Raw genomic sequence first — 21,891 nt, 5'->3', positions numbered from 1 at the left:
CTTCTTTCTTGGGTAGTACTTTCCCATGACATTCAAAGCTTGTAGAACACCTTTTCCATCAACACCATAAGTATTCTTAACTGTATCTTTGCCTTGGTAGAGATATATCAAAAATATAACCAATGGGATCAGTTGCCACCCATGCTTTATAACCCCACCACACAGGCTATTCCTGAATGAACTGCTTAGTTGGGTACCTCCAAAAATAAGGAATCAAGGACTTGTCAACAGAGACATTATTTGGTCCAAATACCTCCCGATATTTCAGAAAATTGTCATTCAGGATTTCCATGAGAGGACAAACTTTGGCAAATATGTCATTTTTTGGAAGTCTAGTATTGTCTGCAGCATGAAACAAAAATCATTATCTCATCAAAGCAATCCTGATGCATGGAGCCAGCAATTAGCTGATTGTACACATCTGGCTGATTCAGCTAGTACAGCCTGCAATGTGGCACACAGCAGTAACCTGACACTAACAAAATTCCTATCAAAGTTTCCATTTCATCAGCTGTTAATGAAAATGAATGGTTACCACTTTGTAAAGCATAAGTCACAGTTTGTTTCACAAGATGATCAATGGCTACTACATCCACAAAAAGCTCAAATATCTCACTGGGCTTGCATGGAATGTCAGCAGCTGAAGGTTTATAAGGATAATGTTGAATAATTGTCTTTTCTGTGAGATCTTGTCTCTTCCAGTTTGTCAGTTTGTTTCACAAGGTAATCAATGGCTACTACATCCAAGAAAAGCTCAAATATCTCACTGGGCTTGTGTGGAATATCAGTAGCTGAAGGTTTATAAGGATAATTGTCTTTTCAGTGAGATCTTGTCTCTTCCAGCTTCTGAGTTTTATGATTTTCTTTTTCTGCTGTTTCTGGGTTTCAGCTCCTTTATCTGTGTTATCCTGCAACTCTGCAGATTCTACCACTGCAAATGCAGTTAGTTGTGTTGCAGGAAGATTAGAGATATCCACATTTTCTTCCCCAGAATCCTCATACATGATTGCACCATCTTCTGGTGGCATGATGTAAAGGTCTTGGGTTTTTTTTTGTTTTATCATTCCACTTGGAGTCATCTCCATTACTGCTTTCACTTTCATCAGACATGTTTGGTTTCTCAAACATATCTAGTATGTCATTCAAAGTCAGTTGTCTGAGAAAAAAAAAATTATATATATATATATATATATATATATATATATATATATATATATATATATATATATATATATATATATATATATATATATATATATATATATATATATATATATATATATTATTATTAAGGGTGTATATGGGCAGGAGTCTTTCTCTAATACATATATCATTGAATGTGATAGCTAGTTGAGCATTTATCATTTTTCTTAAGATATTTTCCTTATATCTTATGATTGTCTTATATTCTTTTTTAATTGGGTGTATGACTTCGCCGAAGCTAGTCATTTTCGCTAGATCGCGATTTCGAGTCCTTGACCCTTCTTCAGTAGCGAAGGTCTATCCGTGTTGAGGGTGTCGGAGAGAATGGCTCAAGCTGATTGCGGGGGTGTATTTATACCGGTAGGCTTGTCACCCCGCTGCGCGTCCTGGTCTCTGATTGGCTGACGGCTGTCGCGGGCTGTGCTGGGCTGCTATCCAAGCTGGGTCTTCGCACGCTTGGTAATGCTTGTAGGTCTTCGGATTGTTGATTTAATGTAGGGTTTGTCTCCTTTATATATAGTGCTTCTAAGATGGGGAGATGCCTGGTGTCTGGGCATGTAGTTAGGATCTCCGTTTTATCTACTAGCATTCCTCTTGTGATGTTTATGTTATGCTTCTCCTTCACGGATAGACCTTCGCTACTGAAGAAGGGTCAAGGACTCGAAATCGCGATCTAGCAAAAATGACTAGCTTTGGCGAAGTCATACAGCCAATTAAAAAATAACATAAGACAATCATAAGATATAAGGAAAATATCTTAAGAAAAATAATAAATGCTCAACTAGCTATCACATTCAATGATATATATATATATATATATATATATATATATATATATATATATATATATATATATATATATATATATATATATATAGCACTTTGTATGCAAAATGTATGCTATTACAATGGATAGGCATTAATACAGAGTGAGCAAAATTTTATTTTAAGTATTTTTGTCAATACAGCGGATTCCTCAGTGCATAATAGTTATATAAATGAAGAAGTATAGATGCTAACTGTTGCATCAGTACAACCATATTAAGTAACCAGGTGCTGATGGCTGTTAGTGCAACTTATTCTTTATATATTTTTTTGTGAAGCTGTCATCTACACCCTATAAAATAGATCGTGGTTTTAAAAGGCATCTGCCATCAAGCAGTACACTAACTACTGATATGATAGAGACCTGAACAAATATACAACAATCTATTTCCTCACTACCTCTCTTTGTGAAGATATCAAATTTTTTATTTTTTTATTTCTTTTTAATACAACTTCTTCCACCAGTTTCCCTGCTAAGATGATGAGACTTCAAGGGTCATATGAACTTTCCCATATGAAAGATGACTATGTACTGGCAGCCCAAGAGATTACAGGATGCAGCATGCTATTTCCTAAGTGTAGTTCAACATCGTGTTTCAGCATGTTTCATGTTGCATTTGCGCAATGATCAGCTCAAATGGGTTAATAGCTGTAACACATATGCAAAGGAAATTTTTCTGCTTGTATCAAAAAGTCAGATAGTGACCTTAATGAGTTCACATTATATCTGACATTTTCTTTCAAGGTCTATTCTATTGAGGGTTTATTGTGCACTTAAAGTAGACAGGATATATATATATATATATATATATATATATATATATATATATATATATATATATATATATATATATATATATATATATATATATATATATATATATATATATATATATATATATATATATACACACACACACACACACACACACACAGGGAACAGAGGGTCCTCAAGTTAGGCCAGAGTTCCTTCTCTCTCTGTGTGTGTGTGTGTGTGTGTGTGTGTGTGTGTGTGTGTGTGTGTGTGTATATATATATATATATATATATATATATATATATATATATATATATATATATATATATATATATATATATATATATATATATATATATATATATATATATATATATATATATATATATATATATATATATATATATATATATTTTTTTTTTTTTTTTTCGTAGGAGGGACACTGGCCAAGGGCAACAAAAAAAAAGAAATATATATATATATATATATATATATATATATATATATATATATATATATATATATATATATATATATATATATATATATACTCGTATATATATATATATAAACCCAGCCACTGGGGGCACAAACCAGTGCAACTCAGTGCCGGTCCCAAGCCCAGATAAATGGGGAGAGTTGTGTCAGGAAGGGCATCCAGCATAAAAATTTGCCAATACAATGATGTAGATAATAAATGAGAGCACTATACCGGACTGGTCACTGCCCGGGTTACCAACGACCGCCTACGGCGCTGTGCCCCAATAGGGTGCCGGTGGACAGCATGTGACTGTTGGGAGGCAGAGAAGAAGAAGAGGAGGAGGATGGGTTCGGAGGAAGCAAGAAAGAAGGAAGGACAGAAAACTAGAGATAAGATTTGGGTCTTTAAATGTTGGCACCATGACTGGTAAAGAGAGAGAATTGGCTGACATGTTGGAGAAAAGAAAGATAGATGTTCTCTGTGTACAGGAAACTAAATGGCAGGGAAGCAAAGCGAGGCTCATTGGAGGAGGCTGCAAGTTGTTCTATTATGGTGTGGATGGAAGGAGAAATGGCATTGGAGTAATAAAGGAAAAGTATATCAACAGTGTACTGGAAGTGAAGAGGGTATCTGATAGAGTAATGAGTCTGAAGATGGAAACTGAAGGGATACAAATAAATGTGATCAGTGCATACACCCCATGGGTGGGGTGTGAGTTGGACAAAAAAGGAGTTCTGGAGTGAGGTGGAAGAAGTGATACAGAACATCCCCAGAGAGGAGAGGATTGTTATTGGAGCAGACTTTAATAGACATATTGGAAAAGGAAATAATGGTGATGAGGATGTGCAGGCAAATATGGTGTGGGAGAGAGAGAAATGCGGAGGGACAGATGGTTGTTGACTGCAAAACAGATGGAGATGGCATTAGTGAGCACCTATTTTATGAAGAGGGAGGAGCACAGAGTTACATATATGAGTGGAGGAAGGAGCACACAGGTAGACTTTATACTGTGTAGGAGATGCAACTTGAAAGAGTCTAGCGATTGTAAGGTTGTGCCCAGGGAGAGTGTGGCAAGACAGCATAGAGTATTAGTCGGGAACCTGAGCCTGATAAAGAAGACAAGGAAGAAAGTGAGGACTGAACTAAAGATCAAATAGTGGAAACTAAAGGAGGAGGAGTACAATACAGCATTTAAGCAGGAGGTAAGCCAAGCTTTAGCAGAAAGGGAAGAGGTCAGTTGGGAGGAGATCCCAGAAACGGGGAGAGAGAAAACCCTACATATACTTGGGATGACATCAGGAGAAAGAAAAGAAGACAAGGAAACCTGGTGTTGGAATGAGGAAGTGCAGGATAGCAGCATAAAGAGGAAGAGGCTGGCAAAACAACACTGGGACAGACATAGGGACAAAGGAAGTCATCAGGAATACAAGGAAATGTGTAGCATAGCGAAGAAAGAAGTGGCAAAGGCAAAGGAAAAGGCATATGAAGAGTTATATGAGAAGTTAGATACTAAGGAAAGGGAGAAAGACCTCTACTGACTGGCCAGACAGACAGACAGAGATGAGAGTGATGTGCAGCATGTTAAAATGATAAAGGATGCAGACGGAAATATATTAAAATATATTAAAAAGATGGAAGGAGTATTTTGAGGATCTAATGAACATCGAAAATGATAGGGAAAGAAGGTTAGAGGAGATGAAAGAGTTAAATCAGGAAGTGCCAAGGATCAGTAGAGAACAGGTAAGGAAGGCTTTGAGGAGGATGAAGGGAGGTAAATCATTAGGCCCAGATAAGATACCAGTGGAGGCATGGAGGAGTTTAGGAGATGGCAGTGGGTTGGCTAACAAGACTGTTTAACATGATCTTGGAAGGTGAGAGGATGGCAGATGAGTGGAGAAAAAGTGTGCTAGTGCCAATTTCCAAGAACAAGGGAGATGTACAAAGCTGTAGCAACTATAGAGGAATTAAGCTGTTGAGTCATGCAATGAAGATATGGGAAAGAGTCGTGGAAATGAGATCGCAAAGAGTGGTGAGGATCAGTGATGAGCAGTTCGGATTCATGCCAAGGAGAAGCACAACGGACACAATATTTGCTCTGAGGATGATGATGGAGAAGTACAGGGAAGGACAGAAGGAGCTGGATTGTGTGTTTATAGATCTAGAAAAGGCTTGCAATCGGGTGCCAACAGAAGAGCTGTGGTATTGCATGAGGTGCTCGGGAGTGGCAGAGAAGTATGTGAAGGTGGTGAACAACATGTACGAAAACAGTGTAACAGCAGTAAGGTGTGCTGCAGGAATGACTGAGGGTTTTGGAGTGGAGGTGGGACTGCACCAGGGATCAGCTTTGAGCCCCTTCCTGTTTGCAGTAGTGATGGACAGACTGACTGATGAGGTCAGACAGGAATCCCCATGAACTAGGATGTTCGCAGATGACATGGTGATCTGTTGCAAAAATCGGGAAGAAGTGGAGACAGAGTTAGAGAGGTGGAGATATGCACTGGAGAGAAAGGGATTGAAAGTGAGCAGGACCAAGACTGAGTACATGTGTCTCAATGGAGGTGATGGGGAGACAACAAGGCTTCAAGGTGTGCAAAAGACAAAGGTTGACAGTTTTAGATATTTGGGGTCCACGGTACAGAATAATAGAGACTGTGGTAGGGAGGTAAAGAAGAGAATGCAAGCGGGATGGAATAGGTGGAGGAAGACAGCAGCAGTGACATGTGACAGAAAGGTTCTCGCAAGAACAAAGGGAAAGATTTATAAAACAGTAGTGAGACCCGCCATACTGTATGGTATGGAAACAGTACCACTGACAAAAAAGCAGGAAGCGGAATTGAAGAAGTAGCAATTTGCTCTTGGAGTGACGAGGATGAATAAAATCAGAAATGATTACATCAGAGGAACAACACACATACATCAGTTTGGGGACAAAGCAAGAGAGGCTAAGGCTAGGCTGAGGTGGTTTGGACATGTCAAGAGGAGTGATGAAGGATATGTGGGGAGGAGGATGCTGGACATGGATCTACCTGGCAAGAGGAAGAGAGGGAGACCAAAGAGAAGGTTTATGGATGCTGTGAAGGGAGACATGCAAGTGGTGGACATGGCAGAGGAAGGCACAGAAGACCGAGCGCAATGGTGAAGAGTGATCTGCTGTGGCAACCCCTAAATGGGAGCAGCCGAAAGAATATATATATATATATATATATATATATATATATATATATATATATATATATATATATATATATATATATATATATATATATATACACACACACAAAGGGAGCAGAAGGTCTTTAAGTTAGGCCAGAGTTCTTTCCAAGGTCATAAAGTAAATTTCAGCACAAGTCAAAACCAGCCTAAAAAGCACACACAGTATGTAAAAAAAAAAAAACTCCTTGCCTTTACTTCCATGGTTGGCTTGCTTTACACTTGCTAATGCTCTAGGAAAGTTACTTGCTGCTTTTGCATCACCACCAGCAGCTTCAACTTGTACCTCAAGATTGATCAATTGAAGGAAATTAGTAAAAAAAAAAAAGTGGAGGAGGCACCACATTATTGTGGTCATATGACATACAACTGGAACTCACCAATTCTTCCTTCCTCAGTCTATTGCTATATGACAAAGTATTCCTTCCACTGGGCTCACCAACAAGTTTTCCGTATTATTTCTATTTTTTTTTTTTATCAAAATGTTGTACATGTTTTTGTTTGCTTTCTTTAATTAAGAAAAAGATTGTGTTTGGTGTATTATGTGTGCAATGTAGTGTAAAAGTATGAGACAAGTGTATTAGAGGGCATGCTGGTACAACAAAGGGGAATATATTTAACTATGAAACAACCTAAGTCAAGACTGTTGTGAACTGAGAACTGCCACTCCCTTAACAGAGAGAGAGAGAGAGAGAGAGAGAGAGAGAGAGAGAGAGAGAGAGAGAGAGAGAGAGAGAGAGAGAGAGAGAGAGAGAGAGAGAGAGAGAGAGAGAGAGAGAGAGAGAGAGAGAGAGAGAGAGAGAGAGAGAGAATTATGAGATATATAGTTCTCATAAATGGGAAAAAAAAGTCTTTTTGAACTTCTAATAAATGAGGGGACACAGAAGAAGTAATAGTGCTAAGTATGGGGGATGGAAATAAATGAAGACTAGGTGTATGTCCATACAAAGAAACTGATTGAGAGAGAAGGTATGAGAATGTCAACAGACAAGTGAAAAACTGTCACAAAAACATGTCAATAGCTGGATACTTATCATCAATAGTATTTGGAACAATGTTTATCACAATTCTGGCAACATGTTGGCGTTGGCAACAAGAGTCAACTTTCTGGTTGTCTTACTAGATCTCTGGAGAGAAGGTCATGTTGCCTTGTGAGGATGCCTTTACAGCAGCTACTGCCATAATTACAGTAGAACCTTAGTTCATGAATGTCCTACATCATGAACAAATTGGTTCTTGAACTAGTTTACAAACAAATTTTAGCTTGGTTCACAAACGAACGCACATTACCCACAATCCATAGAACCTTGTGCTCAGTTGTGCGTTGGTGCACTTGGCGTACACATTGTTTGTGAATGCTGCGTTCAAAACATTTTTTTTCTTTATTTCTTTTTTCTGTTATTTAGCACCTATTATGCAAACTAAGGAGAATAGTGTTAGTGATAGTAGCAGTAAGAAGCCTAAGGCTGCATCTGTACTGGGAGCAAGAAATTGGGTGAGAGCTAGAGCAAGAAACTTTAAACATGACAACCAGTGCAGCTGGTCGCACTGGCATCAGCCAGAGGATGGCATCCCCATTGGTTGAAAGACAAGAAAGCAAAGAGTCAACAGTTTACTTTTCTCACACAAGTTCATCGGGTCAGAATGAACGACATCATAACAGATGTTTCTATATAAACTGCTGTATCTCACCTCAGAAATCTGATACGGCATTTTTGGTTAGTACCATTATACTTGGCAGTAATTGCAGAACTCAGATATACTCATAAAAGTTTGGTAGAAACAAAAATAAAGAAATTATAATGAGTCAAAACACCACTCTGAAATGTTTATAATGCATTTTACTTAAGGGCACCATATTCAGCAGCTTTGGTGTAAATGCTAGAATAAACTCTTTGTTCTTGTAAATAAGTCTCCTAAACATGATGATATAAGTTTTATAAAAACTGCCACATAAATGAACTACAAGGATCTTTATAACTACATTTTCACCTTACATCTCATGTGTGCCAACAGTGGCTTTCATTCGACAAGGGTTGATATCTTGCCAGGTTATTTAAGAACATAAGAATATAAGAAATAAGGGAAGCTGCAAGAAGCAACCAAGCTTACACATGGCAATCCCTGTATGAACCCAAAAGGGCAAATAATATTCTAGATTTAATTCTTACTAACAGGGAGGAAGCAGTCACACAGGTAGAGGTTGGAGGACAGCTAAGTAACAGTGACCATAGTGAAATTAGGTACAATTTAGAATGGGAAGAAACTGTTAGAAGCAAAAACACTAGTAAAATACCTGACTTTAAGAGAGCAGATTTTGAGGAATTAAAAAGGTACCTCCAAGGAGTGGACTGACAAGGGATGTAGGGTGAGGTCAGGTCAGGGACGGAGTTCAGAGAAATAAGGCAGGATGAGAGAGATGAGGTGAGGCATGAGGGTGTAGGACAAGAGGAGGGAAGATGTGTTCGGAAGGGGAGGAGGAAAGAGGAAGAGGGAGATAGGTGTGAGTATGTTGGAATGTCAGGTCATGCTGAAATGAGAGAGGTGAGGTCAAGGCAAGTAGATGAGGGAGTGGAGAGAATGGTAGGGGCAGAGATGAGGGGATTAGGTGAGGTAAATGTAGATGAACTGTATAAATATTTTGCAGATAAAGTTCATACAGGTCAGTTAGCAAATATCCCGTATAGGACAATAAGATCACAAAAAAATGACCCTAAATGGATGACTGCTAGGTTAAAGCATTATATAGGGCATAAGAGAAGTATATATAAGAGATTAAGGGCAGGTGAAGAAGTTTTAAGGTCACAATATAATGAATTAGTTAGAACAGTCAGGAAGTTAATGAGGAAAGCTAAGGGCAATTATGAATTAAAGGTGGCCAGCCAGGCGAAGATGGAACCCAAAGAGATTTTATCAGGTATACAGGACGAAGAATAAGGATTCTATAGGTCCATTAAAGGCAGCAGATAGGGAGCTGGTTAGTTGTGGGGAGGAGATTAGTAAACTTCTGAATGAGTATTTTTTAACTGTCTTCACCCAGGAAAACATGCAGGATATGCCAGATAGTGAACAGGTGTTTAGAGTAGATGAGAATGAGAAGCTGACAGATATTTCCATAACTAGGGAGATAGTGGAACAGGAGATAGATAGGCTATTAAGTTCAAGACACCAGGACCTGATGAAATATATCCCAGAGTACTTAAGGAATGCAAAGAGATCATTAGTGAGCTGTTAGTTTCTGTCTTTAGGAAATCTCTGGAGTCGGGTGAGGTACCAGTAATGTGGAGGCAGGCTAATGTAGTACCCATCTTTAAGAAAGGAGATAAAACTTTAGCGTCTAACTATAGACCTGTCAGCTTAACTTCAGTTGTAGGTAAAATATTAGAGTCAATAATAGCGAGGAACATTAGGGAACATTTAGACAAACACAACTTGATAAATCAGTCACAGCATGGCTTCATGAAGGGGAAGTCTTGCCTGACAAACTTGTTAAGTTTTTACAGTGAGGTGCACGAGGCAGTAGATAATGGTGATAGTTATGATATCTTATATCTGGACTTTAGTAAAACATTTGACAAGGTACCCCATCAAAGGCTCCTGAGAAAGGTTAGGGCACACGGGATAGATGGGAAGGTGTTATGCTGGATAGGGTCATGGCTTAGTGACAGGCAGCAGAGAGTTGTAATAAACAGCTCGAAATCCGAGTGGGGTCATGTAATTAGTGGGGATCAGTATTTAGGCCATTGTCATTTCTAATATATATCAATGACCTTGATAGTGGAATTAGTAGTGATGTTAGTATATTTGCAAATGACACAAAGATAGGTAAATTAATTAGGTCAGAATCGGATGTTATCGCCTTGCAGGCAGATTTAGATAGAATGAATGAATGGACAGATAGATGGCAAATGCAATTTAATATCAATAAATGCAAAGTACTTAGCGTAGGTAGAGGAAACCCACACAATAGGTACACATTAAACAACCAAACTCTGGTAGGTACAGGGTACGAGAAAGATTTAGGAGTTATAGTTAGCTCTGAACTTCGTCTAGGGAAACAATGCATAGAAGCCAGGGGGCAAACACTCCTAAAAATGGATCCTAGTACACTCAACCCCCAGCTATCGCGAGAAATTGGTCCCTTAACATCGCCGTGATAGCTAAAAACGCGATAGCCATTGTTAAGAATACATAGGAAAAAAAAAAATTGTTCGTGGCCCGCCAGAGTAGCAACACAATTCAACATATTGGCACCTTTTTTTTTCTCTCATCTCACCATGATTTATAGATACCATTCACATTTTGGTACCTTGAAGTAGATACATACAACACACATTATGTCCAGCACTATCACTAGTGAGGTTCATATGTGCCTTAATGTGGTCCTTCTTAAGGTAAATACCTCTCACTGTAGACTCGTTGATGCCGAACTTAGCGCCCACTGAACTTTTACTTTGTCCACTCTCGATCAATTTCACTATCTCATATTTCACAGCATATGTAAGGTTCTTCCTCTTCTTGATTTCTTTCCCAGGCGCCGCTGTTGCCTTTCGCTGGGTCGGGTTGGGTGGTAGCGATCTCCCTGGGTGGCCAGGAGGGGGAGTAGAGGCCATTGTCCCGAGATACACACGCGTGACCTTGAGATTCAGCACGGCACGTGCCACTCAGTCAACTGTGGCGGGAGGGACTAGAGGGATGGGGGAGCGGGAGAGTGGCTGGATAAGGAAGCGGGAGTGTGCAAGCCAATCACGGCCTAATATGTCAGTCAAATTCAGCCAATTAGCAAGCGAATCTGGCCAAGAAATATGACGTAGCTGTCACGTGAACATCCTGGACATATAACGACTCATGGGCCGCGATAGCTCCACTAGGATTCGCGTTAGCCCATTTAATGTGTTTTTTATTGTTCCCGTGATAGCTTTAAACCGCGTTAGCAAAACCCGCTATAGCTGGGGGATAAGTGTACCCTAGTTGCCCTGTTTCTGGCCTCTATGCATTGTTTTCCTAGATGGAGTTCAAAGCTAACTATAACTCCTAAATCTTTCTCGTACCCTATACCTACCAGAGTTTGGTTGTTTAATGTGTACTTACTGTGTGAGTTTCCTCTACCTACACTAAGTACTTTGCATTCATTGATATTAAATTGCATTTGCCATCTGTCCATCCATTCATTCATCTTATCTAAATCTGCCTGCAAGGCGATGGCATCCGATTCTTATCTAATTAATCTACCTATCTTTGTGTCATCCGTAAATTTACTAACATCACTACTAATTCCACTATCCAAGTCACTGATATATATTAGAAATAAAAATGGCCCTAATACTGATCCCTGTGGCACCACACTAATCACACTCGGATTTCAAGCTGTTTATTACAACTCTCTGTCACCTGTCGCTAAGCCATGACCCTATCCAGCCTAACACCTTTCCATCTATCCCATGTGCCCTAACCTTTCTCAGGAGCCTTTGATGGGTTACCTTGTCAAATGCTTTACTAAAGTTCAGATATAAGATATCATAATCGTCTCCATTATCTACTGCCTCGTACACTTTACTGCTTGCCTCCTTTATAGCAAAACTATGCCTTTGTTGTATCTCTCACATAATTGTCTTATAATACATCATGTGATGCCATATTATGATATCAGTCTTTTCTTTCTTATCACATACTGAATTAATACCCTCATCGTTTAGTTTCATGGGTAACATGTATACAGAGCTTTGGTGATGAATTTGTCAATTGTGACCTTGAACACAATGTCCAGTAAATCAGCTGATGTGTAGGTAGGGGCAGGGCAGGGAAGGCAGAGTTGCTATAGCAATTCCTGTCTCAATAGTATTCACATTCTTGCGACAGAGAGAACTGATACCCAAACATGGACATAAAACAACTAATAAGTGAAGTATCCCTCACACCCTGTACTTGGGAAGTATTAAACAACAAACATAGTGACAGGGCATTTGTAGCAGTACAGTGGAGGAGAATAAACAAAAAAGATTGGACTTTCTGGTAAGATAATTTCCATACAATATACACATAATCATACTCTCTCTCTCTCTCTCTCTCTCTCTCTCTCTCTCTCTCTCTCTCTCTCTCTCTCTCTCTCTCTCTCTCTCTCTTTTAAATTACATGGTTTTGCCAGGGCATTGCTCAAACTGAACAAAAGTATTCCATGAATGCCTCTCTCACATTCTTAGCCATTTTGGAATGACATTTTTTCCCATAAATGTTCTCACCTATTTCATTACCTAAGCTGCAACTAAATGACTTAAGTCCCTCCTCACCTATTATCATGTTGTGTAAGATACAAGCAGCTTTGGTGATAGCCACTGCAGTGTCAACAGAGGTTAGAATTCTAAATTTTGCAGTCATCATCCCAAATGCACACTTGACATACCTATCTTCTTGCTCTCGCCAAACGGTAATTGAAAAATCTTTTCTGAAAATTTAATCCTTGTTTGGGTATGGCTGTATCAAGAACAGAAGGAAAGGATAGGCTTCATCACCCAGGAGCACAGCACAGACAGAAGCCCATTGCCATGGCAACTCCTGTCTGAAATTGCTTCCAATGCAGACATTCAAATTCACCTGACCTCGCTCGCTCTCGCTCTCGCCCACTTTCTCGCTCCCAGTGTGGACATGGCCTAAGTGTATTACTACTGAAGTCAAGAAGGAAATTATTTCTAAACATGAAAATGGCATTTGTGTTTCCGACATTGCCAAACTTAATTAAAACTAACAGGCTAACCTAATCAAACCAATGGGGAGTTTTAAGAGTTTTCAGATATCACCACTGGCTTAGTCTTTTGGTTCAAAGAGCCTGGATTATTCTTCAAATTATCGTAAATTTCAATACATTACCAGTAATGAACACACACAGCAGAGGGTGGCTTGCTAAAGGCAAAAATTGCTATATCCAGAGAGAGAGAGAGAGAGAGAGAGAGAGAGAGAGAGAGAGAGAGAGAGAGAGAGAGAGAGAGAGAGAGAGAGAGAGAGAGAGAGATTGTGGCTGTGTGACAGCCAGTCCTTGACAATGGTTGATGACAAAATGAGAGAGAGAGAGAGAGAGAGAGAGAGAGAGAGAGAGAGAGAGAGAGAGAGAGAGAGAGAGAGAGAGAGAGAGAGAGAGAGAGAGAGAGAGAGAGAGAGAGAGAGAGAGAGAGAGAGAGATTGTGGCTGTGTGACAGCCAGTCCTTGACAATGGTTGATGACAAAATGAGAGAGAGAGAGAGAGAGAGAGAGAGAGAGAGAGAGAGAGAGAGAGAGAGAGAGAGAGAGAGAGAGAGAGAGAGAGAGAGAGAGAGAGAGAGAGAGAGAGAGAGAGAGAGAGAGGCAGGCAGCAGGCTTTTACCTAAAATTCAGGAGCTTCCTCCTCTTACTCTCTTCCCTCACTATCTGCCTGTGCCAGCAACAATAAACAACAAGAATAAATTACAGTAGTTTCATTCAATTTAGTGTTGTCTCTATTTAAGAATATGCATTTCAATTTAATTATATTCTTCATCACAAAAACAAAACACTTATATGTATTTCAATTTCATTCTATATTCTTCATAAAAACAAAACACTTAAATATATAAAAATACCATATTTCTGAGGCTGAATGAATTAATGATATTTACTTTAATTTCAATGAAAAAAATTGTTTTGGTTCACGAACAATTTGGTCTGTGAACCAAAGTTCGGAACAGATTAAGTTTGTGAACCAAGATTCTACTGTACCTTGTGTGGGCATCAGAGCAGGCACAAATATCATCTGGATGAGACCATCCCCAAAGCATAACAGGAAGAGTACAGGACAGCAAAATCTCATGTGCAGTGTTATAAAGTATGATGTTTGTCTGGCTGTACCATCTGGCCTCTCGTCTACACCATGTTTTTTTTTTTCCATACGCCAACAAGAGCACTCTGAACCTGATGCCAACACTACTGGTGTGGGTCTATGTGCGTCTGCCTAGATAGGCCTTTTAACACTGCTTTGTACAAACTGGGACTGCCAACATATCAGTCTACAGATTTTAATGACATTTCTTCAACTATATTTAGTTAACAACTTCACAATATGTTGCCCAATATGTTCTATCTGGTGTTACCAACATGTTCTGTTGCTATCGAGGATGCACACTAAGGAAAGCAATAAGTTGTCTAAAATTAAATGAAACAGTGGATAAAGATAAAATAGCTATGAGCATTTCAAAATAAGGAGACGCAGTAAAAGAATGGATGTTTTCAATACATGACCAAGCATGAAAGCCAGAGGAACCAGATGTTTGGAGGAATAAATTTTTTGTGTTGTGGATGAAGGTTAAAGTAGTAAGTTTTATAACTACTGGGGAATACTACTAGCATAAGAAAAGAACTACAATTGATCTTTAATGTGGGAAGCTTTTCACATGACCATGTTATTTGTAACCTAATTTTTCAGTCGCAAAAAAATAAAATAAATAAATAAATAAATAAATAAAAAATAACCAATTTGAAAGCTAATTATTTTGTTTTCTTAGAAGTGGTTTACTTTATTGTTCATTTTGTAAATATACATGGATTTTTTTTTTTTATCTTTGTATCATGTTTGTACAATGAAAATATGATAATAAACACCACTTCCTCTGAAAAGAAAACCTTGTGTATACCATTCTTACATACAAATGTAAAATAGCTATATCTTATCTAATCTCAAACCAAGGGGTCCCCTGAATATATACTGTAAGTGGATGTAAAAGGTTCACAAAGCTTGAAAGGTTGAGAAACACTGATCTACATAAACATGGCCATATTTACCTATTTGCTATTACTTTTGTAAAATGCAGCTCGGTACTCATAAAATCTGTAGTTTAACGGAGGTTCTACATCAGTTTAATTTGTGGTGTGATCTTAAACTGTCCACTATTAGATTATCCTGTGGCCCTTAGGTCACTGCACATGCCAGTTTGGAAATGGCCCATGGCCTACTGACAGGTTCCTCCCCCATAGTAGGAGATAAATTCAATTTTCCAAAGAAACAAACATCAAAATCTATCAGATTTTTGTAGTGTGTGATCTGCCATAAGTTTAAAAGTATATTTTTTAACAAAATCATTAGCAACAATAATGAAAGGCTAAGTTTTGATATGCTACTTTTTGTTACTCTTTTTTTTTATCCATCATCAATCTCTGCAACCATTTTCTTTATGTAGGAAATAAACAGAAAATAAATAAAACTTCTGAAAAATAATAAGTTGACTGATTTCTTATACAATTCAATTAACAATATAATTAAAAATACTCTAATGTCCTTTCTTATTTCTCTCAAGTATAACTGAATTTTCCTTGTATTTTCTTCCTAAAACTTTTGTTATTACAGCGTTAATCTTGTCAAAAGGGAACTCATCAATAATCTGATTTTCAATTTTCTATAAAAGGTTTTTGTAATTTATCCAATTACCTCCTCTGGTCTTCAAGAAGGCCAGAGGAGGCAAACAGATAAACTATGTGATATTTGTGAGAAGAAAGGAGCTGAAAATCACAAAAAAGAAACTGTTAACAAGATAGCATCAGGCAGGTGCTGTTGCAAAGGCTAAGCCTTCCAATTTTCAACCAGAATCAGAACTAGAATCAGCAGCCCTTCTTAGTATAATGTCATTGACATACAAAGTAATCATTACTGCATAGCTTATGCCAAGTCTGGTTTGGCTTGACTTGGTTTGGTCAGCATGGTGCTGACTTACAAAAGTTTTGCACAAATATTTTTATTTATTTTTTACTTCATTTAATTTGTTGTTTTGCAAACTTGTTTAGAATCCCAACTTATGTTGGCTTTAGCATAGAGACAAAATAAATAAAAATAAGCACATCCTCCCAGCCCTGAACCAATGAGCTTAGCATTATGAGCTGGGTGTCAAGCTGAAGAGCCTCCCATTTGGTAATCAAGTGTGTTTATTTTAAGGGAAACTAGACATTTTATATTTTTAAACTAAATTAAACAGCAAATCTCTTCATTTTGAGTCTAAACATTGATGATGTTTATAACAATTTCCATAATGTTAAGAGTGCAAATGGCCTTGAAGTAACTATATCAGTGCACCATGAGCATCACCAAAGTGCACTGCCTTATTTTGCTAGATACATATGTGTTCTTAAATTTGTGCTTTTCAGTAGGTCTGTACTACAATGACTACAGGGTTAGAGTGCCATCATAGTTCAAGATGTATCTTTAACGTGCCAAACAGCAACAAAATTTGAAAACCATTGCTGTAAATGATAAATTAATTATTAATGCCCTATCTAGTGGAGATTGCTTCAAAAAACAATACGCTATTTTGCCTGTTCTGGTAATATAGGCTAATGTGCTTTTAAGTTTGTTTTACTGGTCTTGGTAAAATAGACTCCCACCCCCAGGCTATTTTACCAGTAAGTATTTTGTATTATTACGAACGCAGGTAATGTTAAAAATAACAACACATCTATAGCCACCTACAACTCCTGAGACCTGTGGAATTCCAGAACCTGCTGATCCTAACTAGGAACAATGTAATTTTGTCTCCAAAGTCAAAGAAAAGGGATAGATCCAAAGGGTAAAACAATACTATTATAAGAGTTCCAAAGAAAAAAAATCAAGACTTTGTAAGTCAACTCCAGTCACTGAGAAATCATCCTGTGACAGGAATCTACAGATACTTGGCTACTTTGTCAAAGATGCCATTTGTGCTATGGGTGGAGAACTTCTCTCTGATGCCACTGTGGAACAAAACCCTTCTGCAATACCAACAGCATGTTTGGATGAAAATGTGTCTATCCAAAAGATCCACAGATATTTTGATCCAAATGGTTGGAAAGCTGTGGAACAGTTGTATGAGCCTTGACATCATCAGTGCAGTGGTTGTCTGAGCTGTGTAGGCAGAACTTGAGCATGGATTCTGTGGTTTTCAGTTGTCTTCAGTGGGTCCACCTGAAGTGTAATGGCAAGAGAACCATTCCCGAGGACAAGTTTTGGATTTGCAGAGACTGTTATGTCTGTAGTGCTTAAGATATTCAGAGACTGGTATTTCTTGATAAGAAGTCATTTCATTCCCCCCCTAACCCTTCAAACAAGCTTGGGGGCCTGTGGAGAATTAGGGGTTTATGTGGGGATGAAAAATAAGTGAAATAAGGATGTTAAAAAATCTAAGGAAATTTACCTTAATATTCTGAATTTCCTTAACCTATCCTAATTCCTTGATCAGCTGTACAGATACCATGAAATCCTAATATGCCTCTACCCACAAATCCCAGTAATAAACGAGTGAAAATAATTTCAATGTTTACTCAACTGATGCAGAGCTCACTGGACTTAGAAAATGTTGAAATTCTCCAAACTCTCAAGTGCTATTACAGCCATACTAGACAAGTGCCTCCTAATTTTTTTATGTTTACGGCAAGGTCACCGAACCTTCAACATGGCATGCGAGTTTCACGCTTGTATGTAGCACAGATGTGATATCCAGATTAACCAAGACTTTTGTGTACCTTTTAATAACTGATGATAAATAAATGATTTTAACAATTGATGGTGGATGAGATTTCAAATTGGTGTAACAACTGATGGTGAAAATAAAATACATTTTTACTGTTATTTTCATTACCTGTCTTCATAATAATGAAAATATTTGCCGGTAAAATACCCTGGGGATTTAAACAAGCTTAAAAGCATGTTTTATCTATTTTACCGGGACCTGCAAAATAGTTTCATCCTAAAAAAAAGTTGTGAAGCAGGCAGTAGGTCACCGAGTGTCGGTCGTTCAGCCCTGTGCCAAGCCATGAAAGAATAACAAAAGAAAAATTAAAATAAAAACCACACGATTGCAACTTTGCTACACCCAACAATCCTGTAAGTAAATCCAAACTGACATAACCAGGACACAACACCTACAGCACAAAAATATCAAAACAATGACGCAATTATACAAACTACAAAGAAAATTTCCAAACGTGGTTGTTTTTCTCACCTCCATTTCGACCAACGCCTTGAAATTCTCCAGCTCCAGGTCCTCCGCCACCTCCAGTAAGATGGTCTGAGTCTCGATGTTGACGGACAACCTCATGGTGCGTGCTGGTGATGTGTGAGGCTCAAGAGAATGACTCTTACTCACTCCTCGCGTCACTGCCTTGCTCCAGTCTGCGTGTTTGTTTACATCCTGCAAGTCGATGGTCCGTTACTTCACATATTATTATTATTGTTATTATCATTATTATTATTATTATTATTATTATTTTGTTATTAACATTCTAAGTTTCATTAAAAAAATACCTGGTTTTGATATTTGTATTTTCATTTCGACAGTGATGTATATTGAAGCTTGTTCTACACCGTTTTAATTAATGGGATTTGAAACAAGTCAATATGTTAACTAGCCACTTCGACTTACCTTAACCACTTAACGAGCACCTAGGTATTGTTCGAATACTTAATTAAACAACTACTTGCCTAAGGTCAAGAGCTTGTGTTTCTCTTAAAAATGTATATCCGTAATTCAAAATGATAACTGAAAGTCGATGTTTTACGGTCCGAAATAGGAAAATATTTATAGCCTTAGCCAGCTTGCTGCTTTTTGTCTAGTTCTTTGTCAACATTCTTGCTACATAATAATCCTATCATGCGCAACACTTCTGTCAATACTACATTACAAGGAAAAGTAACATAAAAGGACTATGGAGTACAATACAGTAACAAGGAGATAAAACAGTAGTGTAATAATTTATGAATATTGCATACGTACTCCTGACTACTGTGCTCACAGCTCAGTGTATTGCATGATAACGATCGTGAACTGTGCTTCCCAAGTAGGCTAGCATGACTAACACTTGTAATGAACATGCTGGATACAAATTAACTAAGGTTTTATTGTTGCAAACAATTAAAGTCCAAATATATAATGCAGAACAATATTGTGCGATGCTCAGAAGAAATAATAATAATGATAAGCTGTTTGATGATGAAGATGATGGTAATAAAGATGATGATGATGATGATGAAAGAAGAATAAGAAGAACTTTAACGAACCTAAACATTCTGAGCCGTCTCCGACAGTTTTTCGATCTTTCCTGTCAAGCTCCTATAGTTGCATATGCGTCTTATTTGTCCATGCAGAACGCTTCACACATTGCGTGAGGGAGAGTTCCACTCATACTGTTGCCCTAAACATGATGGAATCAAATGCAATTCGTCTCATCAACTCTTTTCCTCTAATTGACAATCTTCAACCTCTCAATATATCTCTCTTGCAATTTTTTTAATCTTTTATCGCTATTTTCTTATGAACAGCTCTTCTGATTTTGTTCACTACAGGCCCATAAGAATAACTAGTAAGTTATTTAATTGCCGTCCTGGCCGGACTTTCAACAATAAAAGAGAGGGGAAAAAAATGTAGCACAAGCAAGAAAAAAATGAAAGCTAATGATTCAGATTTCCATTAAAAAAAAAAAAAAAAAAAAAAAAAAAAAAAATATATATATATATATATATATATATATATATATATATATATATATATATATATATATATATATATATATATATATAATCAAGAATTGTCTAACCACTCAGGGAAACAAAAAAAAAAAAAAAAAAAAATATATATATACGAGTATATATATATATATATATATATATATATATATATATATATATATATATATATATATATATATATATATATATATATATATATATATATATATATATATATATAAATATATATATATATATATATATATATATATATATATATATATATATATATATATATATATATATATATATATATATAAATATATATATATATATATATATATATATATATATATATATATATATATATATATATATATATATATACGAGTATACATATATATATATATATATATATATATATATATATATATATATATATATATATATATATATATATATATATATATATATATATATATATATATATATATATATATATAGATATACATATATATATATATATATATATATATATATATATATATATATATATATATATATATATATATATATATATATATATATATATATATATATATATATATATATATATATATATATATATATATATATATATATATATATATATATATATATATATATATATATATATATATATATATATATATATATATATATATATATATATATATATATATATATATATATATATATATATATATATATATATATATATATATATATATATATATATATATATATATATATATATATATATATATATATATATATATATATATATATATATATATATATATATATATATATATATATATATATATATATATATATATATATATATATATATATATATATATATATATATATATATATATATATATATATATATATATATATATATATATATATATATATATATATATATATATATATATATATATATATATATATATATATATATATATATATATATATATATATATATATATATATATATATATATATATATATATATATATATATATATATATATATATATATATATATATATATATATATATATATATATATATATATATATATATATATATATATATATATATATATATATATATATATATATATATATATATATATATATATATATATATATATATATATATATATATATATATATATATATATATATATATATATATATATATATATATATATATATATATATATATATATATATATGATAAATAGTAGTAGTAATTATAATGATGGCATAAAGAAAATGAACTTATATACATGGACATCCTATCCAGGAGGCAGCAGACACCTGCCGAAACGATAATTACTCCCAGTGAGGTCTAAAACACTGTTCAGGGGGTGCTGTGAACTTATCATTAAACCCAGCTGTGACCTCACTGAACGTTTCCCTTTGTGTCTCATAACACAAGGGGGCAGTCACAGCCTGCCCTCTAAAGACAACTCTCTTCCTCCACACAAAACTACAAGCACCTAATAACACACACACCCTTCACTCAAAAATTTTAAAATCATGGCGACTCCTACACCAGCCTCGGAGTCCCCATCTGGGGAGGGGACCATAAATGTCCCCAGGTCGGACTGCCTTTCTGTCGACGACCCTAAGTGTCTTGACACCCCCCTCAACTTTTTCTTCATTAACTTCTGCAACATTCGCGGTCTAAGATCTAATTTTCAATCTGTAGATCTATATAGTCTACCTCTCCTCTTCTAAACCTCATCTTCTTTTCCTCACTGAAACTCAGGTGTCTGAGGCAACTGACAGTAGCCCCTTTTCTGTTCCCTCCTACTTTCTCTATCCTCATTTTCGATCCAAAGCTGGATGCTGCGATTATGTGCGCAATGACTTAACCTGCTCTCGTGCCCATG

At 36.0% G+C, this 21,891-nt stretch overlaps 1 protein-coding gene across 4 annotated transcripts in view; it reads right to left on the bottom strand.

Moving 5' to 3' along the window:
* LOC135113204 (protein DDI1 homolog 2-like) overlaps nt 1-19,619 on the bottom strand; it is a 123,891-nt gene extending 104,272 nt beyond the window's left edge. For 2 of the 4 annotated variants that reach the window (XM_064028342.1, XM_064028344.1), the window contains exons 1-2: nt 19,498-19,617; nt 18,443-18,631 (exon numbers count right to left, since the gene is read on the bottom strand). In XM_064028342.1, the coding sequence (XP_063884412.1) occupies nt 18,443-18,538 (96 nt within the window). In that variant the 5' untranslated portion in view covers nt 18,539-18,631; nt 19,498-19,617. Of the gene's footprint in view, nt 1-18,442; nt 18,632-19,497 lie in introns of all 4 variants that reach the window. The other 2 variants (XM_064028345.1, XM_064028343.1) reach the window with 2 other exon arrangements.
* Between the last annotated feature and the right edge of the window lie 2,272 nt (nt 19,620-21,891).

The sequence above is a fragment of the Scylla paramamosain genome, chromosome 25 (assembly GCF_035594125.1).
Source record: "Scylla paramamosain isolate STU-SP2022 chromosome 25, ASM3559412v1, whole genome shotgun sequence".
In the NCBI taxonomy this organism is placed as follows: Eukaryota; Metazoa; Arthropoda; class Malacostraca; order Decapoda; family Portunidae; genus Scylla; species Scylla paramamosain.
The sequence above is the reverse complement of the archived record's forward strand: the minus strand, read 5'-3'. Positions and strand labels throughout refer to the sequence as shown.